This window comes from Mustela putorius, unplaced genomic scaffold (assembly GCF_011764305.1).
Source record: "Mustela putorius furo isolate JIRA1106 unplaced genomic scaffold, ASM1176430v1.1 tig00000095_pilon_pilon_pilon, whole genome shotgun sequence".
Classification (NCBI taxonomy): domain Eukaryota; kingdom Metazoa; phylum Chordata; class Mammalia; order Carnivora; family Mustelidae; genus Mustela; species Mustela putorius.
Genome location: NW_025421280.1, coordinates 8,893,332 through 8,921,276, shown reverse-complemented (window position 1 = coordinate 8,921,276; position 27,945 = coordinate 8,893,332). Strand labels below are relative to the sequence as shown.

Here is a 27,945-nt window from a genome sequence, read left to right as displayed (position 1 = left end):
TGTTCTCTTCTGGAACCAGACCTTCCCTCTTCCTCCAGAGTCTTACCTTCTCTAGCCAGACTTTTCTCCAGGGACACACAGTGTTTTCTTTAACTAAACATTAACTTGGAGAGGGAGAAAAACAGGTCTATCCCTGCATCCACTGAGCTGTTTTTCAGATTCCATCAATTTTTTTTTTTTAAATGTTGGAAATGCTTCACTAATTAACCAGGGATTCACAAGAGTGTCTGTCTTGGACTTGACAGTCAAAGTCACAAAAGGAGACACACGCAGAGCAGGTCCTACCTGGAGTCTGCCTTGTGGCTGGTGGAACTAATACGGGATGCCCAAGTTGGGATATATGTATCGAAAATATGTCTTCTATCTCCCCCTCCTTTTGTGGAAGATAGCTGTATGCATTTGGCCCAAGGCCTGATACAGTGTTTCTGGAGGCAGCCCGACTTGGAACATTCAAGAACACAGACGTAGGAACTGCATAAAAAGGAGGAGCTCTCCCACCCTGGTCGGAGCGAACTGCTCGCCGTCTGACAGCAAACCTTCTGGGAAAGAGCCAGCCTTGTCACCGTGCTTGAAGTCATTTCAGGATAAAGGATGTGGTGATTGCAAGGGGCTGAGCGAAACGCCTGGCAGGTGCCCACTTCATGGCTCTACTTACTTCTTGCCATTCCTCTGCCCTCCAAGCATAGCGAGGACACGGCGGGGCTTGGCAGATGTGCTCCGACTCCGGTCTGGTATACGGGTTGCAGTCGGACTCTCTGGCTATTTTGTGAGCTCCCATCTGACAGCCTACACTTCTCCGCCGTGTGCCTTGGCCGCAGGATACGGAGCACTAAGAAGAAAGACCGTGTAAGTGGGAGCTTTGGGTCATTTGGTGGGGGTGGGGTGGGGAGTATGTGTGAGTGTGAGTGTGTGTGTGTGTGTGTGTGTGTGTGTGTGTGTGTGTGTGTGACAGGGGTGGAGAAGGGTCACAGGCATGGGGAATGCACTCCTAATCTAATGACTTTCACCACTATTACAAAGCTTTCTAATTTCCAATGAAAGGGACCCAAGATAATATCTTAAATCTGCAAACTTAACTGTGGTTCAGAGCTGGTGAGTTAGATATGTATTCGAGTCTTGGGGAATCTCTAAAGTTACCCAAACTCTTGGAGACTGAATGAGGCTGGGAAAGATGATTATAAAACATTTAATACCAATCTCGAAATAAATAGTGCTGCCATGTGAAATAAAAACCCCAAATGATTTCTATCCCAGAGGACTGGAAGTTCTTGAAAATTGGAGACACAGTGCCGTTGTACAAGAAGAATTTCTTGGCAGATTAAAAGTATAACCCAGGGAGAGTAAATCACGAAAGCTTTTAGGGCCTTATAAGTAGAATTATTTTCTCCATCGCTTCCTTTCCTTGCTCCTATTTCCGGAGACAAAGGAATTTTGTTTTTTTTTTTTAAACTACTGAATTCACAGAAGTATTAAAGCCTATTTACAACCTTAGATGGATACGTATATGGAGAATAAAAGCTGACAAGGAAAAACCATTTCCTTGGGCGGGCATCATGTTTCCAACCCTTGAAAAATACTGTTAATCAGGCTAAACATTTTGTTGACCAAGTTGCAAAACACCATATTAAGTCTGCAATTAACTTTCCTTTAAATTAATTTTTTAATGGTTTCCTCATTGTTGGGTTTCATAATCTTACTTATGGGCAGGCCAAGAATTATTGTCTTTATTAAGGTTTTGACAGAAACTACAGGCAACATTTGCTTGGAAAGAACAGTATATTATTATACTGAGCCATTTAAAATTGTTACCAAGTTTTTGCGATAGCTTGGCCTCCATTAATTTGTCTGGCATTGAGAAAACAAACTTAACGTACATTACAGCTGCATTTCTGAGATGAAGTCTTAAAGAATAGAATCACGATCTTTTCAATTAGAAAAGCATCCTTGTCCAATTAACCTGCAGCAGGATTTGTCTCGCTCTGAGGTTAATGGGAATTTACTAGCGAGAAGCACACCCAATAGATTCTGCTGAATAGTAATTTTATTTTCATTTCAGGTTTTGAGAAAAGAGCTGATACTCTTTAGAGAGCAGCTCGGGAAATCATATCATTTCCGATGGGTCTATGCTGGGCAAGAGCTTGAACGTTCACATCAAAGCTAGCTGAAGAGAAGGAAATATTTTGAGGCAACACAGCTACTATTGTTTGGGTTTAATTGTATTAATTGGATTGAATGAGTCTGTGACCCAGAAGAAACCAGACTTTTAAAGTCATTATGTCCTGGGTGGAATGGGAGGGTTCCTAAAGACAAGTGATGGCCTTGTCTACAGAGATTGACCATTTAATGCTCATGGGAGCTACATGTTTCATATTCCCATTGATTACCCTAGAAATGAATGAACTGTAACTTGGGGGAGTCACTACGTGAATGACAGAGAGGTTCCAACATCATCATCATCAACAACAAACACCAACAACTAAAAAACCCTTTGGATATATATATATGTACACACACACACACACACACACACACACACACACACACGAATATCTCTAGACACTCCCAGAAGAGTGTATTGAAATGGAAATATAAAGAAAGACTAATTAGGTAGACAAGTTTGAGCACAGCATAGGGCTGATATATATTCAAAATCTCACAACGTTTTAATAACCTAAAGAAAAAGGAACAAACATTAAAGACTTTCAGAGTCTGTACTCTTCAAGCTCTAAATAAATGAGACCTCTTTTTGATGCTCGTGTTACTGAGTAATTTACTTATGGTTCAATGAAGGCAATGTATTAAGAGCCGTAAGTACCCAACATTAACCAAAAATCACTTCCTGCAGTGTTCAACAATTTCTCAAAAGGCAAATAAAGACACAGAAAGGTTTAGTGATAGGCTAAAAATTGTTATTTTTATAATGTCAAAGCCAGCTTGGAAAGAAGGAAAGTTTTGCCATGACTTAAGTGCACATAAAGTCTAAAGTTTGCCTTTCCGAATACCCTATCTACCGTCATCTTTGTTCAAAAGCAAGTACACTGAGTCAGAGTTAGTTAGTTCTCTGTGTTGGACTTTCTTCCTGTGCTGTCTCAAGGGAGGCAACAATTTGCACACAGAGCTGGCCATGCTTGCTTGGTGAATTCTCTGAGATTTGTATGGAAAGCCCATGAATAAATCAGGGAGCATTAGAGAGACCTCTGCATGACCCTGGCCATGGTGAGGATGTGGTGATGTGTGCATGTGTGTGTGCTCAATGCTTCCTGTGCTAGTACATCTTCTATTTAGTGCCTACTGGAAAAAGGTTGAGCAGTCTCTGTTAATGGGTTTCCCCCTGCTATCATTCCACCATGGAATGTGCAGGTTTGAAAGGAGATGTTTTTAGTTCTGAACTACTGAACTGGGAACTATGTTTCATCTCTCTGTCCTCCCTGCCCTGCAGAATCCCCAGCTTATAGGGGGACTTCAATGTTTATCTCCACAGATAAAAAGAATCTCTTCGTAACTTCTGATGTGTGGGGAATCATATATATATACTTGAAAACTGGAAAGTATTTTACATACTTTTTCCCAGTATTACTGTTGAAATTATGGTGGTGATGTTATTTAGAGGAGGGACTAGCTTGAGAAACAACTATATGAACCAACTCTAATAAATAATAAGAGTCCCAACAATAATAGTGACCTTTTAACTTAGCACTTACCATGTGCCAGACTCCATACTAGGGTTTCTCCACCTAATAATTCTTTATTGTTTGGAGCTGTCCTATAGCCACTGTAGGAAGTTTAGCAGCTTCCCTGGGCTCTATCCATTTAATGGCAGTCATGTCTCCCCTCCTCCACCCACTTGTGACAACCAGTTCTGTCTCTAGACATTGCCAAGTGTCCAGAGAGTATAAAATCACCCCTGAGAGCTGAACTGCATGCTAAGCATTTGACAGAATGTATCTTTTATACTTCCTAATAAGTCTTTTAGAGAGACCCTGCACAAAGATGGCAAACAACAGAGATAATCAACTCCAGCAAAGACAAAAACACAAAGCAGTCAAAGTGAATTCTGCCCTAGGCAATGGGCCATGGCTACTCTGGATTAGAATTTGGCTTCCAGTTTTAAAATATGGTGCTAATAGGATGCAGTCTTCTATACTACGTCAGCAAGAGTGTGGGTGAGAGGCCTGTATTCAAACAATTCAACATCAATGCTTACAGTTCAAATACAAACGAAATAATGGAGAGTACACAAGCGACTCTCTTTCTCATCACTGACTATGTGCATAATGTGCATATGGTTTCCTTGATTTCTCAAAGGACACCAGCTACACATTCGCCATGTTTCTGCATGAAACATTAGCAGAATAGTTCAGAATCAGACGCTTACAACCAAGCTGTAATTTACAAGAAAAGTTCTAACCGAAAACGGCTGGTGGATTCATCACGCAATTCGCCAGCTCCCATTTTGGTATTAGCACTGAAGGGTTTTTAAAATTTAATCATTTCCCTCGATTGAAGACACGACCAATGGCAAGACAAAGCATTGTGTTTTGCATCACTAAGGGAAAGAAGGGCTATTTTAATTAAATCATGGCATTCCATTGGTTGTTAGATCTGTTCTGAGCATACAGGGTTTCAAGTGTGAAAAAGACATGTACCTTAAGACCGAGAAATGAATCGACCGAGTGAATTCATGATCGACAAGCAATGACAAAGTGGTACTTTTATTCTAATCTGATCATTCATTCTTTTGATTTCTGACCTTCATTTTTTTTTTTAAACCTTTCTATACGAATGGATTAAACAATTTTTATTCTGCAATGGTTCTATAATCATGGGACTCCAAAGCCTTTGCATTTATCAAAACTGAATCAAGAATGTGATGCCGATTTTTGACTTAAAATTTCATGGGCATCCCTTATCTCTTGATCCAAAGCATCTCAACAAATTGAATGTGGAACTTCTAAAAAAAAAAAATGCTTTAAAATTTTAGTGAGGATGTTTTCCAAAATAAGCTTTCCTTTTATCGGAAAGATTTCCTTGACAAATTCAAGATTTTCAAAAGATGTAGAAATGAAACATTCCACATTAAATCTCAAAGCACCAATTTCGAGGGTGAGACTATGAAAATCAACACAGCCTAATATTCTATACGTCCTATTATCCTCAGACATTTCGACGTGATGAGAAATGGCCCTAATTCTTCTTCCTACCTGGAATTGATGACGACTAGAATGTTGTATCAGCAGAAAACAGAAGGACCAGATAGAGATAAAATCTTCTCAACATTGTTGCAAATGGATAATCATTGCTCTTGCTTCAATATCACTGCCTTGGGGTTATTTGTGTTTACCAATGGATCATTAGTAAGCCAATAATCTTTAACCATGCAGACTGTCTATCTCCATTAACCACTGCATCTGATTATTTTCAGGCATACTTCTAAATCGCATAAATCAGATTTTTCCCATGTAGCACCTTGTTTTGCCTGCTTTTATAATTCATTTCTACAAATCAAATCAGGGCATTACAAAGCTGGCCACAGACCATTACATAACTGTGTTTACTTGCATTTTCTACAAAGGTGACTAGACTGTTTTAGGCAATCATTTTGAACAGGTGCAGTCTTTTCTAGGGAGGCATTCTGATAATCCTATTACCTTATGTTCAAAAAAAAAAAAAAAAAAAAACCACCCTGCCAGTGTTCAAACCTAATCATCCCAGCTTTGTAAGCAATTTTAGACTTCCCAACAAGATCCCAGAATATTGGATTAAAACTCACTGTGTTTACCAATAAAGAGTGAAAGATTCTTTTCATCGTCTCTATATTGAATAAATTGGCCTATAAAATGAGCATCATTTTCATGCTGCAAACTTAATATTCAGGGCATGATGCAAATAGATAAGTAGAGGCCAAGGAACATAAAGAAGAGCAACAGAGCATGAAAGTCTACAAGAGGACAAGCTAATTAGTGCCGTATCTCCAATAATGTTAGCTGCGGGCTTATACATGAATTGAATAGCTCTCCAAATAAGAGGGCTGGGAGTTACAGATGACAGCAGTCACTTAGACAAGCCATTAAGGATGACCCATACGAAACACTGCCTTGAAATCTGATCGCTTAGGGAAGTCAGAGGAAGAACTCGCTTTGGTTGGACCCTGAAGCTTTGACTGTTGAATTAAAACAGAAACAAGAACACAGGATCATCATGAGAGAGACCTTAAGAAGGATGAGGCTGCTCTTCTAGGGAATGATGCAAGACGTGTCTTGCATTTCTGTGAAGGGGAGTAAGGCAGGGGTGGGGAGGAACGCCATGTGGGACAATGATGCCAGCTCAGAGCATTTAAGAAAAATTCACATTTCTAGAGGAATTTTCCATTAGTCATGGCAAGATGGAGAATCCCCGACTCCTCCCCACGTTAACACAGCCGTCCGGAGCTTCTCTGAGGCTCTGGGGACTCAGGATGCAGGCTCTGAAAGAACCAAATCTGGAACCTTCCAACTTGGAACCTACTTTTCTATTGATTCTTAAAAGCCCTGGTAATTCTCGGCTGCACTGGAGAACCACAATTTCAGTGAAAGCACAAAGAGGCCAAGCAACGGAGAGGAAGAGCAGTATGAAAGACAGAATATACAAAACCGCACCTTATTATTGTTAAGCAAGCACCTTCAACCAGGCTGAGAGGATGGGCGAGTGAGGCAGGAAGAGATCAGCCTCCAGGCTGCTTCGGTTCACACATCAGTTGTTTATAGGTAAACAGAAGCTTCTGAAAAGTTCCTGGCTAAATACAATAGGGAAATTCTCTCACCCAGCTCCTGTCTAGATTACCAAATGTTTAGAATTAGTGGAGTGTGACTGTAATTGCTTTCTTGGGAACTTACCACCCCCTTCTTTCCCCGTCCGAGAGACACATCACATTCATCCAAAGAAAATATTTCTCTTGAGGGCCTCTTAGATTTAAGACCCCTGAACTAAGCACTCGGCATTCATTATGGCATTAAATCCTCACAAGAGCTCTATGAAGTAGGCTTGGGAAGGTTAAACAGATCACCCAAGGTCACGTAGCTAGAAAATGCGAGAGCGCTCCTCCTTCTGTCCCCCACCTCTGTTGTGCAGAAGCAAAGGGGGCAGAGACCTAGTCACTAATCCTTCACAGTGGCAGTCCATGCTGTAAGCATCTCGATCCTGACCCAGTTCCTGCCAGGTGAGCAGAGTCAAGTTTACAGCAGTCTGAGTTCGTGGTTATTGAAGTGGTAGAGGGGACTAAAACACGCCATCAGCGAAGGCATCCTGAAGGGCCACTCTGGGCCAGAGGGCTGACACCTACAAGCACTACTACTTAGAATTCATCCTCAACAACCATCCTGCTGGAGGCATTCCGCAAGGCACCAAGGGCTGAATCCACAGGCCCCAGGTCTCCCAGCTAGCAAGCGCGCTCACATAGGGAGTGTCCCCTTCCCCGTCGGCCCCAAGCTCCCCTCTGCAAAACCGGAACTGTGCAGAGAAACACAGCCAACACGCTGGTGTCGGCCGGCCACGTGGCGGAGGGAAGAGGGAAGCAGTCGTAGCGTAGCAGAGAAGCATCGCTCACCTGACTCCAGGCGCCAGCCTTCCATTTGGGGCATCGTCCTCCTCTGCACTTTCTGAGCCCATTTGGCTTAGCAAGGTGTTTACAGTAATCACTTTCTAAATGGCTTCCATCCTTTGCCATGCAGTAAACATTTCGTTGCTTATGCCCTCGACCACAAGAGACAGAACACTGAAATATAAAGCAATGGCAAGGTTGTTGTTGTGGTTTTTTGTTTTTGTTTTTTAAATCACATGGAGTTTGATAAAAACCTGAGTAGTGAGATGTTAAGATCATATCTAACACGAGTCATCATCCCCCCTTTTCTAGAGCCATTTTAGGTAATATCGCAAGGTTCCGCATGGCAAGAAGGTGGCCTTAGGGGGAAAAATGTCTGTAGCCTTACAGCAGCAATCCTGCATAGCATTTTGGGTCACCCAAGAGTGTGGGCAAATCCTGACCCTTCGGGCAAAAAATAAAGCCAATGAACCAGAAATTACCACGAAATTCTGATTTTAAGTCCCACTATGAATTCGTAAGGATTCCTGTTGCACATCTCACTTTACGCAATCTCTGATCAAGATATTTCTTCAACAAAATGCCTTGTGATACACTGATTTGGATAAAGGTACATTTCCAAAATACAACTGTGTCCAATTTCCTAATTAAATGATTTAAAGGAACTCTTTGACCATTTTTCAGAGGATAAACTCTCATTTTCCCAGTCGGTTGGGGAAGGAGGTGAAAAAGCCACGCTAGAAACTGAAAGGTAAGCGTGCAGGTAAGTCTGTGCCAATTTGGGGAGGGAGGCATTACCTTTCAACTTTGATCTGCAAGTTCACTGAACTGTTTTAAATGTGACCTTGTCTGACCACATCTAAGAAACTTGACTTTGATTTCAGATTAGGTTTCTCAAAAAGGTTTAGGAATCAAAGTGCCCATGGAGTCAGGACAAAAATTTGATATGACAGCTTCTTGCAGAACAGGCAAGAGGCTGGCCCCAGTGAGTGCACTGAGACATTCTATGTCCATTTGCCTCATTAGCGATTACAGAAGTCATTACCACTTGGATCATAAGCCTGCTGGCTCAGGTTTTCAAGACACATTATTTCCCAATATAACGTTCTTGACTTTTAGAGGGAAATGAGTTTAAGAATGAAGAACAAAATGTGAAAATGCAATGAAAACAGATTTCAAGTGTCATTTCCTTCTATTCAATATTTCTCATTTCCCTCACTAACTCTGTGATTTTGTTAACGGAAATTACCGAAGTGCCCTTTTGTACCTCATAGATAAATAGCGCCCTGTAAAACACGGAGCCGAATATTAATCCAACTGCTATTACCAAGCACGTTCAAAGTTCTATCATTCATAAATGTGCCAGACATCTTACTCTAATAAGCACAAATCATTACAAACATTTCAATAGCAGCTAGTAGATGATTTTGCAATATGTATATTAATAGGTTTGGCTGTGACTGTTTTACTTCAGGAAATGGAAACATTGCTGGCTGCCTTTGAGCTCTGTCTTATGAGAGTATTACGATTTGGAGTTGTCATTCTGAAAATCTTTTTTTTTTTTTTTTAAGAGTTATTTATTTATTTATTTGTGAGAGGGAAGTGGGGGGAAGGGCAGCAGAGGGAAAGGGAGAGAAAGTCTTAAGCAGATTCTATGCTGAGCGTGGAGCCTGATGTGAGGCTCGATCTCACGACCCAGAGATCAAGGCCTGAGATGAAACCAAGAGTCGGACGCTCAACCGACTGTGCCACCCAGGGGCCCCTGGAAATCTTAATAGACTACACAGTGTAGAAGGAAGGAGATCAATTTAAATATTCATACCAGAACAAAAATAACCATCTTTCAACCTACAGAACTTTCATGTATATAAAGCCTTGGGACCTAATTCTGGAAGGTTTTTAGAATGAAGCTCCTAGGGGCACCTGGGAGGCTCATTGGTTAAGCATCCATCTTCCATTTCAGTCATGATCACAGAGTCTTGGGATCGAGCTCCCCATCGGGCTCCCTGCTCAGCAGGGAGTCATCTTCTCCCTCTCTATCTGTCCCTCCCCCCTGCTTGGTGCTCTCTTTCTCTCAAATCTATAAATAAAATCTTTTAAAAAAAATAGAATGAAGCTCCTTGAAATACTCCTACAAACCAGTGGTCTAATGACTTGCATACAGAAAAATCTCTACTGTTAATGGACTAATTTTAATATTTAGAAACTTAACCTTGCCAGATAACAAATTTAATTTGAATAATTTCAAATTAAATTTGAACTTGGGATGAATTCCTTTGTTCACTCAATAAACACATGAGTGCCTACTAAGTTTAAAGATCTATGTGAAGGGCTGGCAACACAGTGATAAGCAAAGCTGACCGTGCCCCACCCTCATGGAGCTTCCAGGCCAGTGACGGGGACCAACACTGACCGTGTGTTGACAAAAATAAACGCCCGCTTGGCAACGGAGAGGAGTGCTCTGGGGGAAGCCAGCTGCAGTGGTTGCAGGAGGGCTCCCGAGGCTTCCCCCAGGGCCAGACCACACAGAACTCACAGGTCATAATCGTATACTTGGATTTGGAATATCACTACTGAGTTTTAAATCTGGGCAAATATGGTCTGATATTTGCTGCAAAAATTCTACCCTGACTGCTGAGTGGACACTGGATGGGAATACAGCAAGAATGGAGACAATATGACAGTAGGAAGCTACTACACAGGTCCAGGCAAGAGGAGATGGTGATTCTTTTTTTTTCCTAGAGGAAAAGAGAAGGGGGAGGGACAGACAGCGAGGGAGAGAGAGAATTTTAAGCAGGGTCCAGGCTCAGTGCAGAACCTAACGTAGGGCTTGATCTCACAACCCTGAGACCATGATCTGAGCCAATACAAGAGTCAGACACTTAATCGGCCGAGCCACCCAGGCACCCTGGCGATGGTGATTCTGAAGAGGATGCAGAGGGTTGGGGTGGGGGAATTTGGTGGATTTAAGACATACTTCTTTTGAGGGAGAAATAGTGCATCAGCTGCGGGATACAGAGGAGGAGGAAGACTCAGGAAGAACTCCCAGGTTTGCAGTGTGGCTAACTGGATAGTGATGACAGGTACAGGGAAACAGCCCTGGGAGTCAAGGATGTCTTTATTTGTGGGAAACAGACAGAACTCAAAAGACCTGGGTGTGTGGGTTCAAACAGGGGCTTCAGGAGGGTGAAGAAAAGGCCTACCTGAAAACACAGGAACATGGGTGAACTTACAGCAAATCCGCCCATAGGGATAGTCAGTTCAATATATAAGCAGTACAAACAAGCTATCCATTAATAGGAAGGGGGAGAAAGAGAGTGGATGGAAACAGCCATTCAGTAATCATAGCATCAGAGGGACAGTCTAAAAGGAGAGGCAGAACTAGAAAAGGCACACTCTAGCATTCTCACGTTCATTCATGGGCCAGGAACTGCTCTAAGACCTGCACTGTCTCATTTAATCATCCCAATCACCATAGAGAGAGGTACGAGGATCAGAGACAACTGCTGTTTCCGAACTGGCGTAACCACAGTGCTTTCTACATGCCTCTCCTTCCGTGATTCCAGCCCAAGCAGACAGATGTCTGTTGAGAACAATAACAGCACAAGGAAAACAGTGAAATGATCACCATCATCACTGATAATAATTCATCTGAAGGGCACTACTGGTGCAACCGACATCTATTTCTCATGAAATGAAATGGACGAAGTAGTTTCCAAATCCATTATCTCAGGGCGCTTGGGCGGCTCAGTCTGTTGAGAATCTGACTCTTGGTTTCAACTTAGGTCATGATCTCAGGGTCCTGGGATCAAATCCCATGTAGGGCTGTGCACTCAAGTGCACAGTCTGCTTAAAGATGCTCTCTCTGCCCCTCCTCTCTCTCTCAATAAAATCTTAAAAAAAAATTCTGATGCCTTAAAATCTGGTTAACATATAGATTCGCTGCCTTCTACCTATTCCTATGTGCCTTTTTCTTATTTGGGGATTTGAATGGAACCAACTTGGAAAAAAAGAATGCAATACTTCAGCATGACTCACCACCCATATAATTTGCCTGAAATTAAGATCTAAAAGTGATAAGGAAATTCTCAAGGTAACTAATCATGAAAACCACTTTTCATTTCATGCTTTCTAACTCACCAATGAAGAGAAGCAGCTGCTTGTAGAAATTTTCATATCTAACAGGTTCATTAGTGAGTCTTTTAGGATTTCCTAAAGAAGTTGTCATTTTGATAATCAAATAAACACAGGTTGCAGCTCTTATATGCTGAGGGAAATTTTCATCTGATCATTTCCAGCCTTTTCCAGGCACTGACTTCTGCATCGATGTGAGTCCCTAAGATACGACAGTTAAATTCGGCACATCACCTCGCGGGGGCGATTTATTGGCTCCCTCTCTGAGGGTTCTTGGTCGGTGCAATGTGTAAGTCCTCAGATGTCAAGTCTTGCCTGAAAAGCAGGCTGCAGCAAGGATGCGAGGCTGGCAGCCAAGGTCCAGGACAGCCTTTGCCAATGCCAGGGATGAATGAAGTAAGTATGCAGGAGAATCATAGGATCAGGAGAGGCGAAACCAGCCGGCACACACTCTCCCTCCCAAGCCAGGATGAGAGCACAAGGACGTAGCCTGGGGGATCAGAGCGCCCAACGTGGCTCCGTGTGGCGGCTGGAAAACCACGTGGACTTGCCACGGAGGAAAAAGACAGGGGCTGCCACTCACCCGTGTTTATGTACTGCCCTCCATGCTAGAGGCAGCCAGGAGATAATTATGGAAGTGAAAGTACGCGTGAAATCTGTAGCAGTCATAGAAGTGTGCTGCGTGTGAATGTTGAACTAATTTGGCGCAAGTTATTTAGATTCAAAAAGGCCACCCTCGGACCACTCTTTCGGCTGGGACAGAACTACTGGAAATCACACCAGCTACCTTCTATTGAACCCTTACTAAGAATGACAAACTACTGGCTTCTGTCATTTCATCCCAACAGCAGCCTTATAACTTAGAAACTATAGGGTTCCTTTTTCCAGATCAGGAAAGCCAAAGAGATGAGATTACTTGCTCAGGGTTACAAAGCCAGGAGGCAGCAGAGTTAGGCTCGGGCTCCAGGACCACTACCTTCTGCCTTAAACGACACAGAAGAAAGGGCTTGGTTAAGAAAACAAGCTGTCCACCTCAGCAGACCCAAGGCAACAACAAAAAGCAAGGACCTCAAAGACATGTCTCTCAAGACTATTCTAGAAGCCTCTGCTTCCTCAGTCCCTCAGGAAGACAGTACCTGTACAACGTCAGTGTTTCTGACCTTACTACTTTCTTCACGGCATCTTTAACACCCAGGGAAGAAAAATGATTAGAGTATAAATATACAATCACATAAATAAAGGGCCAGATCTTCCCTTGGCTGTGGCCACACCCTCATTTTTCCTGGCCATTTTTCAGCGTTTCTTTACCCTATGGGGCTTGTCTGGTGCCACACGGCGAGTGACGGCTTCTGTTCCCTGGTGAATGGCTCTTTGCATGGACATGAATGGAAGGCCACGGACTGTCGATGTGGGCCTGCCAATTCACCGAGGACTCATCTCTCAAATGTCTGAGCTGTAAGACATCTCAAAGATGGTTTAGTCCTTCTATTTATCTTCTAAATTCAACACTAGAGAAAAGGAGACACGGCGTGTCACAGTCACACAACAAGGAAGGAGTAAAGGCTGGCTTAGGATGCAGAGAATAGGATCCCCCTGGGGACTTGTGGACAAATACTGGTGTTCTTCACGTGGCTCAGGAACCATGGCTGTGGTGGACATGCATAAGTGGTGGCCAAGCTCCCTGCCTGTCTCCATCTTGCTCTAAAACGCAGCATTGCCGAGTCACAGGTTTTGGAGTCTGGCACACCCAGGCTGACATGCCGTCTGCCATTTTATTCTGGGGCCACCTGGGGCAAATTAACCTCTCTCAACTCAGATTTGTAGTCTGTAAAATGGGGGCCCCAGCACTGCCTACACCCAACAGAGTCACGTCACGGGGAAGTGGGACACTGCATAGAGCCAGAGCTCTTGGTGTTCTGGGCAAACAGTGTAAAAACCAATACCCATTCACAAACACCACTACTACCATTTTCTATTCAGCAGAGTCTTTTAGAATATCTCCCAACTCGTAGGTAGAAAGGTGAGTAACTTTTTTTTTTTTTTAAATCTATGTTAACTAATGGAGTCCCTGAGATTAGCATTCTCCCACGGGCGTTTGCTGAATGAAGAAGGGAACTTGGGTCAAATCTCACTCGTGAGCAGGTGAAGAGCTTTTCTTTCCAAAGGCCACCGAGCAATCCACAGAGCAGACATAAATGTGGAAGCCTCCTCCTCTTCTGTAATACCCTTTCCACGCTTTCCAACTATTACTTATTAATATGGTCTCCCTGGCCACAGAAGACAGGAAGACAGTAAGAAAAAGAAAGACCCCACATCTGAATGCCACGGCTTTTTTTTTTTTTTTTATTCCACCATTTCCTGCTCATACATATTATCTCAAGAGCTACTTATGTTTCTCATTTGCTTCTTGTGAGGTTATCCCTTTAATGTCCCGAAACACAACCTCCATACCGGTGACCACTATCACCGAACGGCCATGCCCTCTCTTCCTTGCTCTGCTCAGCTCTGCCTTGGCAGTGGTCACAGTCCTTTGTGACCTGCTGGGTGTGAGCACAGTGAGGGCTTCTCACAACACAAGAATGGCTCCGGATGGGGGTATTGGGGAACCAGAATGACTGGGGCGGGAGAGAGAGTTCTGCCAGGAAACAAGGGCTGTGACTTCAGGGCGTAAAGCCAATGTTGACAGGTCTGCCTGATGGCTGTTTATGTCCAGGACCACCATGGCACTTATTACCATGAAAAGGAGCTGAGAAAGCAGGAGATTGGCAGGGAACACCAGGGAAGAAAGCAGATGCGGGAGTCACGGTCATCCCAGCCGGATGGGGCATGAGTCCACGCTTCCATCTCTGTCGTCCCCAAGACCGACAGCCTTTGCAGTATGACAAAGGTCTAAGACTGTGGGAGAAAAGGCACTCAGACTCACATGTCAGAACTTGGAGCACGCCTGGAGGCTGCTGTCAATACGACAGCCAAGTAGGTGGTCCTGTAATACGCCTTGCACAGGGGATGCTGGGGCCACGCCAACACGGGGACGCAGTAGGAAGGGCTCGTGCCCTCCACCTCTCATCCCCCCCAAGAACGATGAGGCACAGGGCTCTCCAGCTGCCCCCTCCCCATCTCATAATGAAACAACTTCAAATGAGAGGAGGGGACGTGATATTCATATTAAATAGAACAGCCTATGAAATGAGCTACACGAATTGGGAAACCCAAATGGAGGTTCTTTTTGTTCTTTTGTCCTGAGAGAATGTTAAATACTGTGATGTTTCTCCCCATCAAGACAAAAACCGAAAACCAAGACAATCTGCAAAAGCAACACCTGGTGAATTTTATCATGGCCACTGCCGGTGGTGCCCCCAGGAACCTGAGGCCTAGTACATTCCCTGGCCCTGGGGTCCCTAACAGGCCCTCTCATTCCCCATTTCCAAGCACACTGCCTATTCCGATTCTTTGTAAACTGTCTTCAGCAGAATAATGAGATTGGCATCTTTCAGGAGAGAGGTGAAAATGGTACAAGCCTACTCTGTGCTTGCTTGCCACGGGATTGTTCATGAAGGCGGTCTGGAAGACAGGGGGATAGTGGGTAAGATATTTGTGCCAGGATCCTTACTCTCAGCTGTTGCAAAGGTGAGTGACTAAGTGCCCGAGTAATTGGTGGGAAAGTTATGGCTGAGGGATGGGTGACCAGAACTTCTTGGCACTCTGAAGGAAGACCATGACTGAGGCTGCCTGGAGATGTCATTGTGCTAGAAGATGGCAATGTTCAGGGACACCCACTCATGACTTACGCTAATGTCACCGATGGTCAGGAACAGACCTGGGAAGCTGAAGTCACCTTTGGGAATGCTTTCATTGAAAAGCAAGCCATGCAGGTTCTCTCTGGACTTTCATCTACCCAACCTGTGTCTAGCCCTTAAGCCCCTTCCTCTTCCCAAAGAACTGGTCTATCTTTCAGTCATTGAAAAGACACCAGGGCAAAGTTCATGTAATTGTCTCTTCCAGTCTGGCTTTCTCTAATTAGCTGGACCTTCCTCCATTGGCTTGGTGTGAAAGGAACATCTTTACATGCCAACATGTCAGACATTCTTACACTGAAAAAGTCCAACTTTTTTGGGAGGAAGTAGTTTATGTAGTTAGTTTGCTTTTGGGTAGATGTGAATACTACTGAATAGCTGAGATGTGCATACATATCTGAGTCTGTATCCAGAGAAACAGATCTCAGCAGGAGGGAAAAAGCTTATCTTAACCATTATTAAATTACATGCTTATCCTCCAACTTTACATTGTTCTATTGGGAATTCAGATAAGACCAATTCACTGGCCACAGGCACTATTCATTCTTGTGGCTTTTCTTGTCTTCCCCTCCTGCTCACCAATTCGTTAAAGAAACAGCTCAAAATGCCACTGTGAAAGGATGAGACAAAAAGTCAAACCAGCTAAAATGTAAATGGCTGGAACATGAAACACTTGGCATTCGAAGGGGCTAAAATTAAGTTGATGGTTATGGGTGAATTTAAATTATTCCTACACTATTTGGAGATCTACTCAAGGAAACCCAAGGTTTGGGACAGAAGGAGGTGGTTGTTATGAATTTGGTTTTGGAATCATTCAGACTGGGTTTGACCAGTACTATCTCTTCTCTTGTGATTCTAAGCTGCAAAACCAGTATCAAGCCTGAGATTTTGTAATTATAGAGTGAATTTGACAGAAATAAATCATTGCCACCACCCTATACACTCTATACAAACTAGCCACCACAAGCCTCTCTATTAAGTGGGGTAATTGGGTTACCCAAGTGTTAGGATCAGGTTGTGTTGAGAAAGACCTATTTTTCTTAGTCCAGCAGACTTCTCCTTAAAAATCTACCAATTCTCATCATACCAGGATGTTGTATCATTGTATCACGGGACGGGGGAAGCCAGGTCCTTTCAGGAGCACTGGTTGAGGAATTCCGGGTGACCAAGCCTAATTTCTGAGTTCCTTTGAAAACTATTTAAAACCAAGTGAATTGTTAAAATTGTTCTGTTTAAAAATACAAACATTCAGCTACCTCAGACTTTGATAAGTAAAATAAACAAAACCGGAAACCTGGCTGAAAACCCTTAGAAAACACTCAGATACGAAGGACTCAACTTCAGTGGTTTAAAAAGCAGAGGAGAGTAAACTGATTTCCACTTGGTCAAGAGCTTGTTTCGTTCATGTGTCCCAAATCAAAATCAGTATTTTTAGAATATTGGAAAGCCCTACAAGAGAGGGAGTAGGAAAGCAAGGAGCTTGGGAGTCAGGTCTGGCTTCAAGTATTACTGACCATATGATGCTGGGTAACTTACTTGCCTTCTGACAGCTCAGTTTTCCTACCTGCATAATGGACATAGTAAGGTCGATTTTGCAAATACTTTATGAGGACTAGTAATATTGCATATAAAGCATTAGGCCCAGGGCTTGGCTCGTCGAAATGTTCAGTAAATGGGGTCTTCACTATTATTTCTCCAATTCCAAATTACATAATTATAATTAGGTTTATAATTCAGGTTATAATTAGGTAAAAGGCAAAAAGCAATTTCTAATTCTTAATGCTTTTTACCTAGTTAGTCCATTGCAAATTCAAGTTTCCAGTTAAGTCTGGAAGGTGCCACTCAACTTGCTTTTTGGAGAACCATCTCTTCTAAATTGGGCACCAGCATACTTATTCTAAAAACATTTTCTCTGGTCCTCCATTAAAAAAAAAACTTTAGACACTGGGGGACAAATCCAATATTTCATTAGTACTTAGGTCTGACCACAAAACTTCTGAGGTTGATTACAGTGTCTTGGGGGCATTTTGCTTGCTTTTCCTCTACTGATGAGCTTCTCTGGACCAAAAGTTTTGGAGTCACCACTAGTGTTTATGGGGCCATCATTAGTGACCTTCTAGAAATAGAAGTATTGAGACTGAGATACATCATCTCAAATGTTCTCTGATTCCCCTTCTCAGAGTTGAGCCTGCTGTTCTGGGGGCAGATCTGGATGTGTCCTGTGGAGGCTGCAGTTGGTAAATATATAGCATTTGCCTCCTGCTGAAGCAAGAAAACATTTGCAAAGCAGAAAAGGAAAGGTAGGGAGAGGCAGAGCTTCAGAAACTTTCTTCCTCAGAAATCCATGTACTGAAAAGTCAATTTAATGTCACACATCTGGAGAAACTGATCACCTGTGTGTGACTTTCTCAAAAGGATTAAAAAAACCAGTGGGAAATAATTGACAGAATTGATGGTGAAAACTGATGATCTCTATATCATAACAGTTTATCTTCCCAGAAAGGAGAAAGGAACAATTTGATAACCTTAAAGACTTCTCTGACTTTAAAAAAAAAATGGGAATTTGATATCAAACACATTTGGGAAATACTGCAGACTATACCCACCTAATACTCATTAGACTATGGAAAGAAAAGTTCTGGGGCAGGAAATCCATAGAACTAGAGGGAGGAGGTGATGTTCCCCTGTAGGGGATGTGGCTATGTTTGAAGACATTTTTGGTTATTATGACCAAGGAGATATACTATTGGCAATCCAGTGGGTAGAGGTTAAGGCTGCTGCTAAACATCTTCCAAGGCACAGACCATCTCCCCCAGTTAAGAATTACCTGATCTCATATGTCAACAGTGTTGAGACTGGGATATCCCGATTCATACCTTTTTATAACCCAAGAAATACTTGCTGTATCGCTGCCTTAGTCTCTAGTCAAAAACGCAATCTGCTACTTCCCTGATAAAATGCACACTAGGGATTCATCCTATTTTTAAAAAAAATATCTGAAGGAAAACTTAAATATTCAACTCTGACACCAATTCCTCGATCTAGCTGGACCATTACATACACGCATTCTATCATGGATGAGGGAAACATGGACTGCTTGAAACACAAGGCAAAAAGCAACAAATACATACGACTTATCAGGCTGTTACAATTTTAAAGCATGAACACGTTGGAGTAGCCCTTGTTTTCTAGAAGCGTCCATCCTCAATTGATGCCCTTCTTTCTAAAGTTGGTCACTCTTGCTGAACTTGCCATGCAGAATGTCTGTGGATTATACTGGACACATTTGTATACATCTGTAACAACCTCCCCATTCCCCCTCCAGAAAAAGGATGAGGGACACTGATTGTGGATTTGCAAATTCAGTCTGGTAAGGCAACTTTGAGATCTCATACTTTCAGCTCAGCCTTGAAAATCTTTGACTGACCTTGATGGCTTTCTGGAATCCCACATAATATTTAATGGGAAATTCAATTCTGCAGAGAGAACTGTTTTCTGATAGCTAAACAGCATCATTCCATGGGGCTTGTAACTGTGACCTCAACTTTGACTTTTGATTAGGAATCCTCCTTCTCCTCACCAGATGTCTCTTCAGGCCTTCTCAACCTTGGCACTATTTCAACATTTTGGGTAAGATACTTCTTTGCTGTTAGGGGCTATGCCATGCACAGTAAGATGCTAATTGACATCCCTGGCTTCCATCCATTAGAATTCAGTAGCAGTGCTAACCTATCTATGACACTTGTCCCAAGACACTGCCTAATATCCACTGGGGGGGGGGGGGGGGGTTAAAAATCGCTCCCAATTGAAAACCACTGAATTATCCTAAGGTTTTCAGAAAGTCCAACAAGCTCTCAAAACTGACTTGATTTTAACTGACTTGATAGAGGTGGGGCCGGAGAGCTTTGTTTGGTGGCTGGAAGTGGTAAAGGGCCTTCTGAACATCAGTCCAAGAAGATCAAGGTCTCAGACTAAAAGGATTGGGAAGTCCTGGTCTCTAGAGAACGGGACATGTACAACGTGCCCCTGAACCCCATACACAGCAATGAAGATCTCAAAGACAATGAACAAACATCCTTTCCTCACAGCACCTCCTCCCTGACATCATGTCCCTGACCCACCACCACTAAGGGGTTCCCGGATATTTCACAGCTGATGACGAGAGGGAAATCATGATTTCACCAACAGAGTTCAAACTGCAATGAAATACGTGAGTTGGTTGGTTGAAGGCTTTTTGTTAAGTGCAAGGAAAATAAACAACACATATTTTTTTGGGGGAAAAAAAAGCTCTTAGTTTTCAAAGGAATCTGGGCTTTACTGGGGAGCAGTAGATTTAAAAAAAAAAAAAAGGTGAGTCTGCATACAGCCAAGTATTTACTGGAATCTACTGGCAAGGCTTGCAATGGAAGTCTGGATTTCCCTGGGAAAAGGGGAGCGAAAAAACCCTACATCACTCCCCAGGGTCTTTCATTTTAGCTGCATGGGTGGGAGGGGGCTGAGGGAGGAAGGGAAATGCGGACAAGGAGAAGAGAAAGTCACGGGAAACGAGCCAATGAAAAACTAGCAAAGATTCTGTTTCTGCGGAGCCCTGGCTGTAGCCCTCACTTTTATGATGATGTGATAGTGTAAATCTGAGATTAAAAACAGCTTCCTAAAATAGGTCAGAATTTTTAAAGTCCTGAAATAAATCCAGACCTAACTTCACTTCCTTTAAAGTAAAAATACATCCTCTGAACCTATTTATGTTTCTTTAAGAAATTTTAACAATAACTTATTTTAAAATATAACAAACCTACAGAAAAATTGCAAGATCATCACAAAGAATTCCCTTATCCTGGTCTTCCAACTGGCAACATTTTGCCACACTTGCTCATCCCTCCCTTCCCTACATAATAATGGTGTATATGTATATATGAGCGACTTGTAGACATAATGTCTCACCATCTCTAAAACTCTAGTTTCCCCAAATCAAGGACACTCTCCTACATAAATACCATATAACTCTCCAAGTGAGGAAGTCACTATTGATACACCACCGACATCCAATCCTCTCTTTCTTTTTAATTATTCCCTCATACAGATTAGCACTTTATTTTCCATATTTCTAGGCCAATGCAATTAGGATTTCAGCTCCTAAGTCGCTAGGCCCATTCATTCACTCAACCATCCATTAATTCATTCATTTTAGTATTGCTTATTTTACACCCACTTTGCAACAAGCTTAAATAGTGGGCCTGTTCAGCCCAAAGGAAATGAAGGTTTAGGGTGATTAAATAAGTGATTTGGTTAATAGATTTTTCACTTGAAATGTGGTGACTATTTCTTCCTTTGCTTTACCTAAGAAGAAGAAAGCAAACCTGCTGTTTTTTTTCCATTATATTTTCCTTCTCTTTATTTCACACAGTTCCCAAACCATAGCCAAGTCTTGTCCTACGCCTGCCATGTGGACGGAGGAATACAAGGGACAATGAATGATGGCTGAAAACAGGAACAGAACCCAAAGCTGTAGACTGTCCTACAATGGGAGCAGAGGAGACTCAGTGTTGCCCAAAGAAGAGCTTAGTTTTAGCTCAAGAAACAGTTTGGAAGACATCTCATTGCATTTGATGACTTTTATTTCAAACAAAGAGCTTTCAGTGTGAGCTCATTTTTTAATAAATTTTAATTGCATTATTCACTTGAAGGGTAGCAGATTATGTTCTACAGCAAACCTTATCACCACAAACATCGGCAAATCTCCTAATTGGCTTTAGCAAAATCTGATCTATTGTCCTGATTATCTACCGATCCACTGAACAAAGAAAACACTTAGATTTATTACTCCAAGTTATTTCATTTCTCTTTGTATATTAAAATGTCAGACATATCACCAGTAAGTGTTTATTAATAAGGGGATACGTTTTTTTCTCAAAATCTTCTAAAAACACAAATTTTGTTCTTAACTTGGTTTTAATTTAAAGAGAAACAATTTTCTCATATCCCTCCCTTTAGAGCTCTGAAGCAAAACTTGAAAATGGCTCAGGAATTCCAGAATGTTTCAAATAGTTGCAATTTGGGAGAGCAGAAAATCTTAAATTTCCTCTTTCCACAGAGATTGCATTTTACCACTTCACCAACTAATGAGTAAATGAGAGGATTCTATCTTGGGTCAAACCTAGGGCTTGAAAGTCAGAAAATCCCAGGTTCAAGTCCCTTCTCAACAGTGTGACCTAGACCCAACCAGTTAACTTCTCTGATGGTGCTAATTTCTTCAAGTAGAGAGGATTAAATTAGAAAATACGGGTGAATTGCTTTGTGTAATTCCTAGCAAAAAGTAAATGCTCCAAAATGTAAGTGATTGTTATAATAATAATAAAAAAAATCAAAGCCTTCCCAATAATCATGGGAAGAAGTACCATTTCTTTCCAAAATTAAGTGAAGGGAAAAACCAGCTCTTTTGTGGATAACTGAAGCTACCCATTCATCCACTTCCTGTGATACTGAGAATTATTTTACTTTTTTCCCAGTTCAGTGCACAGCCAACCTGAGAGTGAACATAACAAATTAATCAGCACTTTTAAAAAAGAGACCACCAGAATGGTTTCAAGTTTAATTCAGATGTCACCCTAAAGGGAAAAATAACAACAGCTATCTGGCCACTGGAAGAGAGTATCGATGACATCATCACTCGATCTGCACCCATTTTGTTGCATACATTTTAAGTTCAAGGGGGTGTCTGTGTGGGCCATGAATGTGAACAAGTCCATAAGGGCTTTCTTAACACTGGGAAGGCTAAGTACTGCCAAGCTAAATGATGAGAATCACAGTGATGGAGGAGACATTGCCTCAACCCCGATTCTTCTGAAGTGTCTTTCAAACACAGCCCCTTAAAGTTAATCTCCCCAACCTTTACCTACAGGGCTCAGTGAAGAATATGAAAAGCTGCCTTCCTGAAACTTCCTTCAAAGAGGGAGTGATCTCCTGGAATTCAAGCTTCTACAAGGTGACTACCTGGTCTTTCCCATTTTTGTCTTCTCCTAAAAAGCATCAATCAAGCCTTGCCCTTTCAGCCCACTGAACACATAAACACTCTTTCTCCTTAACTGAACTTACTGCCACGATGAACTTGAACTCTAAGACGCACAAGAGGAGAGTTGTTTTAACAGCTGCTTTTACACAGAGGCCCTGGAGTTACTACTCTCAAGACAGCTGGTTCTGATAAGCCTCTCTTTGCACTGTCCTGTTTTTTCTAATGCCCAGCTGTCAGAGAACACCCCCTGCAGTGCTCCAAAACAAAGGCACAAAGCAGAAGAAAGGCAGGAGAATGGTACTCACTTGGATATAAGGAATATCCTACCTAGGGACCCTTTTTACAAGCTGGCATAGGGTTTTTCTCTCCAGTTTACTTTAATAAGTTTAGAAATTTCTTGGCTAGTTGAATATTAATTGCTTAAGATGTACTGTTGTCTGAGGTTGCCCTGTCCAATATGGTAGCCACCAGCTACAGGTGGCTATTTAAATTTAGAGTAATTAAAATTAAATACAATGTAAAGTGCGGTCTCCCTGTTGCCCTTAGCCACGTTTCAAGGGCTTTGTATTAGCCACATGGGTCTAGTAGCTTCCATAGTGGAAAGCAAAAATAGAAAACATTTCCATCATTGTAGAAACTTACTGGATTGCATTGGCCAAGGCATATCCTCTTTCTAATAGGAGAAAGGGGATGCAGATCTGCCTACAAATAATGGTTTTGTAGGCTTGGCCTGTATTGATTACTTTCCATACTACTTCCTGTACACTTTTTTTTGGCTGCCAATGTTCCATTTTATAAATTCTTGGAAAGGGTAGTTGTGGTCTTTAAAACCACCTATGAAAATGATCCCACTTTGGAGGAAATAAAACAACAAGAAGCAAAGGTGGTGGCATGGCAATCCACACATTCCAAGTCTTTTTATTGGTAATCGTTAAATAACACAGGAGGAAATGAGCCTCAGCCAGGACTTCCCACACAGGTATGGAGGCTGAGAACCCTCGCGGGGAGAGATCGAAAGCCAGGCCCTCTGCTTATCCTGGCTCTCAGATCACTGAACTCATGTCTGGGTAATGATGTAAGTGTGAACAGAAGCACACTCTCTGATAGGAGGTTTTGACGCCGGGGTGCCTGGGTGGCTCAGTGGTTAAAGCCTCTGCCTTCGGCTCAGGTCATGATCCCAGGGTCCTGGGATAGAGCCTCACATCGGGCTCTCTGCTCAACAGGGAGCCTGCCTCCTCCTCCTCTCTCTTTCTGCCTGCCTCTCTGCCTACTTGTGGTCTGTCTGCCAAATAAATAAAAATCTTAAAAATAAAAATAAAAATTTAAAAGTTCCAGGCCACCAGCCACAGAGCACTTATCCCTGAAAATGATTATGCAATTGTACATTTAAAAGGAAAGGTAGGAATGATAATTTTTATTTAGTGAACAAAGATCATTAGTAACCATGAGTGTTCCTCTAAGAACATTCTCTTATTTTTATCTTTATGATTGTAATGAGGCTTCCGGGAAAACAGTGTCAGTTCTTTATTTACACATGTAATTGCTTTTATTTGTTTAATACCATATTTTCTCCTTCTCTACCTGAATGTATAGCTGACTTGTTCACTGTTATATCCTTAGCACCTAGAATAATGCCTGGCTCACGGTAGACATGTAAAAAGTATTTGCTGAAAAATAAATGATGACCACCTCCCCCCTTCTAAAGAAATGTTGACGCCTTCTCCATAAAATAAATCTTCCTCGACTGCCTCTACTAATCAGGATTCCCTCCCAACCAATTAGACGTGGACTCAATCTCTACCTCCCACTCCACATTCCAAAATTCCCATTCCTTTCTGTTCCAGAAGGACAACGCGCTGACGTGAGTCCGTGAGAGGACCTACACTCCTCCTCGGGGCCTAATAACCCTCCTTTCCCTGCTTCCCCCACCTTTGGACTTTTAAAAACTGCAAAAATAGAAATCTGCCACACTATCATGATATCAGCTGTCAGGAGGCAGGAACAGAGTCTCCCATAGGCATACAGTCACCAGAAACAATGAAAAACAAACAAACAAAAAAAACCAACTAAGTTTTATCTCCAATGAGATAGGTGCAGGCCAGTGTTTTGCTTGCTCTGATTTAAAAAAAAAACAACAATAACAACTTATTTTTAATACTCTATTATGATAGAGTCAAATAGTATATTTATTTTTTTTTAAAAAGGCGCTAGCAGTATATCTAAGATGTGTCTTCATTATTAGAAAAAATCTTATGTTTATTAAAAATGCATAGGCATTTTGTGTGATATTCCTTATGGTCAAAAATCTTTACATCATCCTCCTAATCTGGCTAAAGTGATAACATTAAAATGAAACAAGAGATGTTTTGCCATTCCCAAAATTTAACCAGTTGTTTGAAGTGTTTATAATCACTGGTTATGGGAATTTACCAATAAAGAAATAAATTTGGATTTTCTGTGGCTGGAGTCAAATGGCTAATGCCAATATTAGCTAAATAATGTTGAGGCTGATGAAGTCCAAGTTGTAGGTATACCTTTTATTGAATATCAACAGGAATTTAGAGAACTCATTCTGAATATGGGTTATTTCTATCCCATGAAGCAGGATTAATGTAGTCAGTATACTGACACTGACATTTTATTATAGTAAATGATCACACAGTCAAAAGGATTCATAAAAGCACCTCCTTCATGGGGTAACATGGTGGCTAAATATAGTGTGTGTTTGCTTAACTTGGCTTTGTATGTAGTAAATATTCTCTAAAAGTTAGCTATCATCATCTGCTTTGGAGAAGTTATCTGATTTCACACCTCATATAAACCTCAAACTCACATGGGGACTCCCTGATTTTGGTCCTTTTAACCCTCAGTTACCATTCTAAACCACATACAAATGGGAGACTCAGTAGGGGCATGCATGGAACCAAGAGGCGACAGGGGTCATCTTTACAAATTTTTACAAATTTTTTCAAAACTGCAGGCTCTCTTAAAACTTACACGCTTACTGCGATCATATTTTATTTTTCTTTAATGAGAAATTCTTTCTGAAATGTATTGCAGATGAACAAATAACAAAACTGACAAACACGGAAGTCTTACGGTTATCTGAACACAAAGAATAAGGTGTGATCGAATTTGTGCACGTAAGGTTAGTGTTTTCCTGTCCCTAGCTCTTCTTACATGTTTAGAACCATTTCCTCTAATCACTTGTTTTGTCTTCTGGCTATGTTTTATCATTATCTACAAATTCAGTAAGTGGAACATTCATATTTCATAGTTGAGACTCAGTGAATCAGATAACAGTATCAGAAAAGGAAAAAAAACAACAAAATGTTAAGCCTCATATATTTTCGTTTATATCATTTCCAATTCAGAGTTTTTTTCTTTTTCTTTTTTTTAAGTATCTTTTGAAAATACACATTTTAAACTAGCCAATTACATAAAGCTACTCCGATTCCGGAGAGGGACAATACAGGTTGGAGGGGATTTACAAAATTATAATGTATCTTTTTTAAAACCAAAAGAAACATACACATGTATTTCTAATTCACATAGCCTGTTTGCCTTTACAGTCTGCTGATAAACACTGATTTTTAAACATTGTATATAAAATTAAATAACATGGAAAAAATAAATATGCTTTATTATATAAACACATAGAAATCTGTACTGCTCAAAATATTCAGATAATACTAGGCTTGGCTGCTCATAACTATTCAGAAAGTATGGTGGTGATATTTATATTTACAGTCTTTATTTTTGCTAGAGATGGATGCAATGAGGTGACAGAATACTGTTGTCAACATTTTCTCTTTCTACCTATGGAAGCTGCAAACTTTAATATGAAAATGAGGTAGAAACAAATTCATAAGTTGGCCAGGCAGAGACAAAAGCACAGTTCCTTCGTGAGCTCATAAATCCTCATTATTTGGGTCGACAAGCAGAATTCCAAAGCACCTAAAGCAAGGCTCAGAGAACACTTTCAGGTTTGTCATGTAAAACCCCAACAAGCAATTTCTCCTAAGGAGAACCACAGTCTCCAAGATGATCAGCAAGCAGATACACGGGGCAGGGCAGAAAGGAATGCTACGGGACCAGCTTGGACGGGTGACATCACCTGCAACCTCTGCTACTTTCATTATCTCGATGGACCTGCTTACTGTCAAATGCTGCGGATTTTTAACCTACTTTCTGCTGTTGGTTTGACGGCACACAGCGCTCTTTCCAATGTCCTCTCTAGTGATGGGATATGCACGCTCCCTCATCAGTCAGCTCCCAGGACTCTGCTCCCAGGAGCCGACTGAAAGGTGGATCAGTGTAAGAACCTTATTTGGAAATCGGCAAGTTATCAAGTAGGAGTGCAAGGACAAATTCAAAAGAGGACAGAAAAGGCTGGATTTTTGGAGGTTGTTTTTCACCACCACGATTCTGAATCCGCAATGACACGAGCCAGAACTAAAGGTCCAAAACGGGTATTTGAACCTGACGTTCACCAACGGTTCCTTTCAGAGATTCTAGCAGCCACGCTAACGACGATGTGGCCGTTTCTTTCCTAAATACCGCTTCTTAGTAACAATTGTTGAATGAGGCTATCTCCATTTTGACCTTGGGAAAGGCCTCCTCCCACAGCAGTAGTTGCTTCTGAACACTATCTCTAGTGGGTGAAAATCTGGAGAGAAAGCAACCCTATGGAAGGACTAATTGCTGCCCTTGGTCTCTAACAGATCCAGCGGGCTTTTAAGAGAAAGCAACGGGTTAGCACCTCAAATATACTTTTTGTTGTTGTTAATTTCATTGTCAGTTACAACAATGAAGCACCATACGAGTGGCTTTATGGCTATGAACATGATTCACTGAGGTATGCTTCAATTTAGAATTGCTCAGAAATTGTAACAAAGCACCTACAAAAATCAACATAAAAGTAAAATCAAAGTTCTACAGTAAGAATCTGAAAGACTGCCCATACACACACACACACACACACACACACATTTAAGTAATATACTACAAATGTATCTATTTAAATAAAATGCTTTTGATGTCATTTTTTAAAAAATCACAGTGAGAAGCCTTGCCCAGGTGGCCTTGCTCCTAGACTGCAGAGGCACTGAAATATACATAAGAATAATGATCACTCTACAAAGGAGGCATGAAAATCATATCGGCAGCAAAAACAGTTTCAAAATCCATGTATTCTTGTCTGTGTATAACAGAGCATTAGCATCTCTCCCTCTCTTTCTGTGTGTGTATGTTTCAGAAAACTGTGTGCAGGCCTAAGAACAACTAAAATAAAAATCTTAACGTTTTCAGCTAAATTAGTAGGTCATATTTCAAGATTTAAGCTCTTAAAACATCTGTGGGAGAGGAGGATGATCCTGTGTAAAAAAATCTGAGTGGTATTTAGAAAGCATTCAAGGAGGAGAATGTTATGG

General features: G+C 41.6%; 1 protein-coding gene and 1 long non-coding RNA gene across 9 annotated transcripts in view; one reads left to right on the top strand and one right to left on the bottom strand.

Annotated features, from left to right (window-relative positions):
- The window catches only part of ADAMTS9 (ADAM metallopeptidase with thrombospondin type 1 motif 9), a 163,955-nt gene that overhangs the window by 42,979 nt on the left and 93,031 nt on the right, over positions 1-27,945 (bottom strand). The window contains exons 29-30 of one of the 3 annotated variants that reach the window (XM_004738308.3): positions 7,583-7,750; positions 656-829 (exon numbers count right to left, since the gene is read on the bottom strand). In XM_004738308.3, the coding sequence (XP_004738365.1) occupies positions 656-829; positions 7,583-7,750 (342 nt within the window). The remainder of the gene's footprint in view (positions 1-655; positions 830-7,582; positions 7,751-27,945) is intronic. The other 2 variants (XM_013053585.2, XM_013053584.2) reach the window with 2 other exon arrangements.
- On the top strand, positions 709-27,928 carry LOC106005317. 6 transcript variants are annotated; one of them, XR_006606158.1, is made up of 6 exons: positions 709-846; positions 8,261-8,327; positions 11,875-17,804; positions 19,066-19,134; positions 19,593-19,714; positions 20,909-23,695. It is a non-coding gene; the product is annotated as an uncharacterized LOC106005317 (long non-coding RNA). The 6 variants fall into 6 exon arrangements; XR_006606154.1 differs by having other exon boundaries at positions 8,261-8,339; XR_006606157.1 differs by lacking the exon at positions 11,875-17,804 and having other exon boundaries at positions 8,261-8,339; positions 20,909-21,201.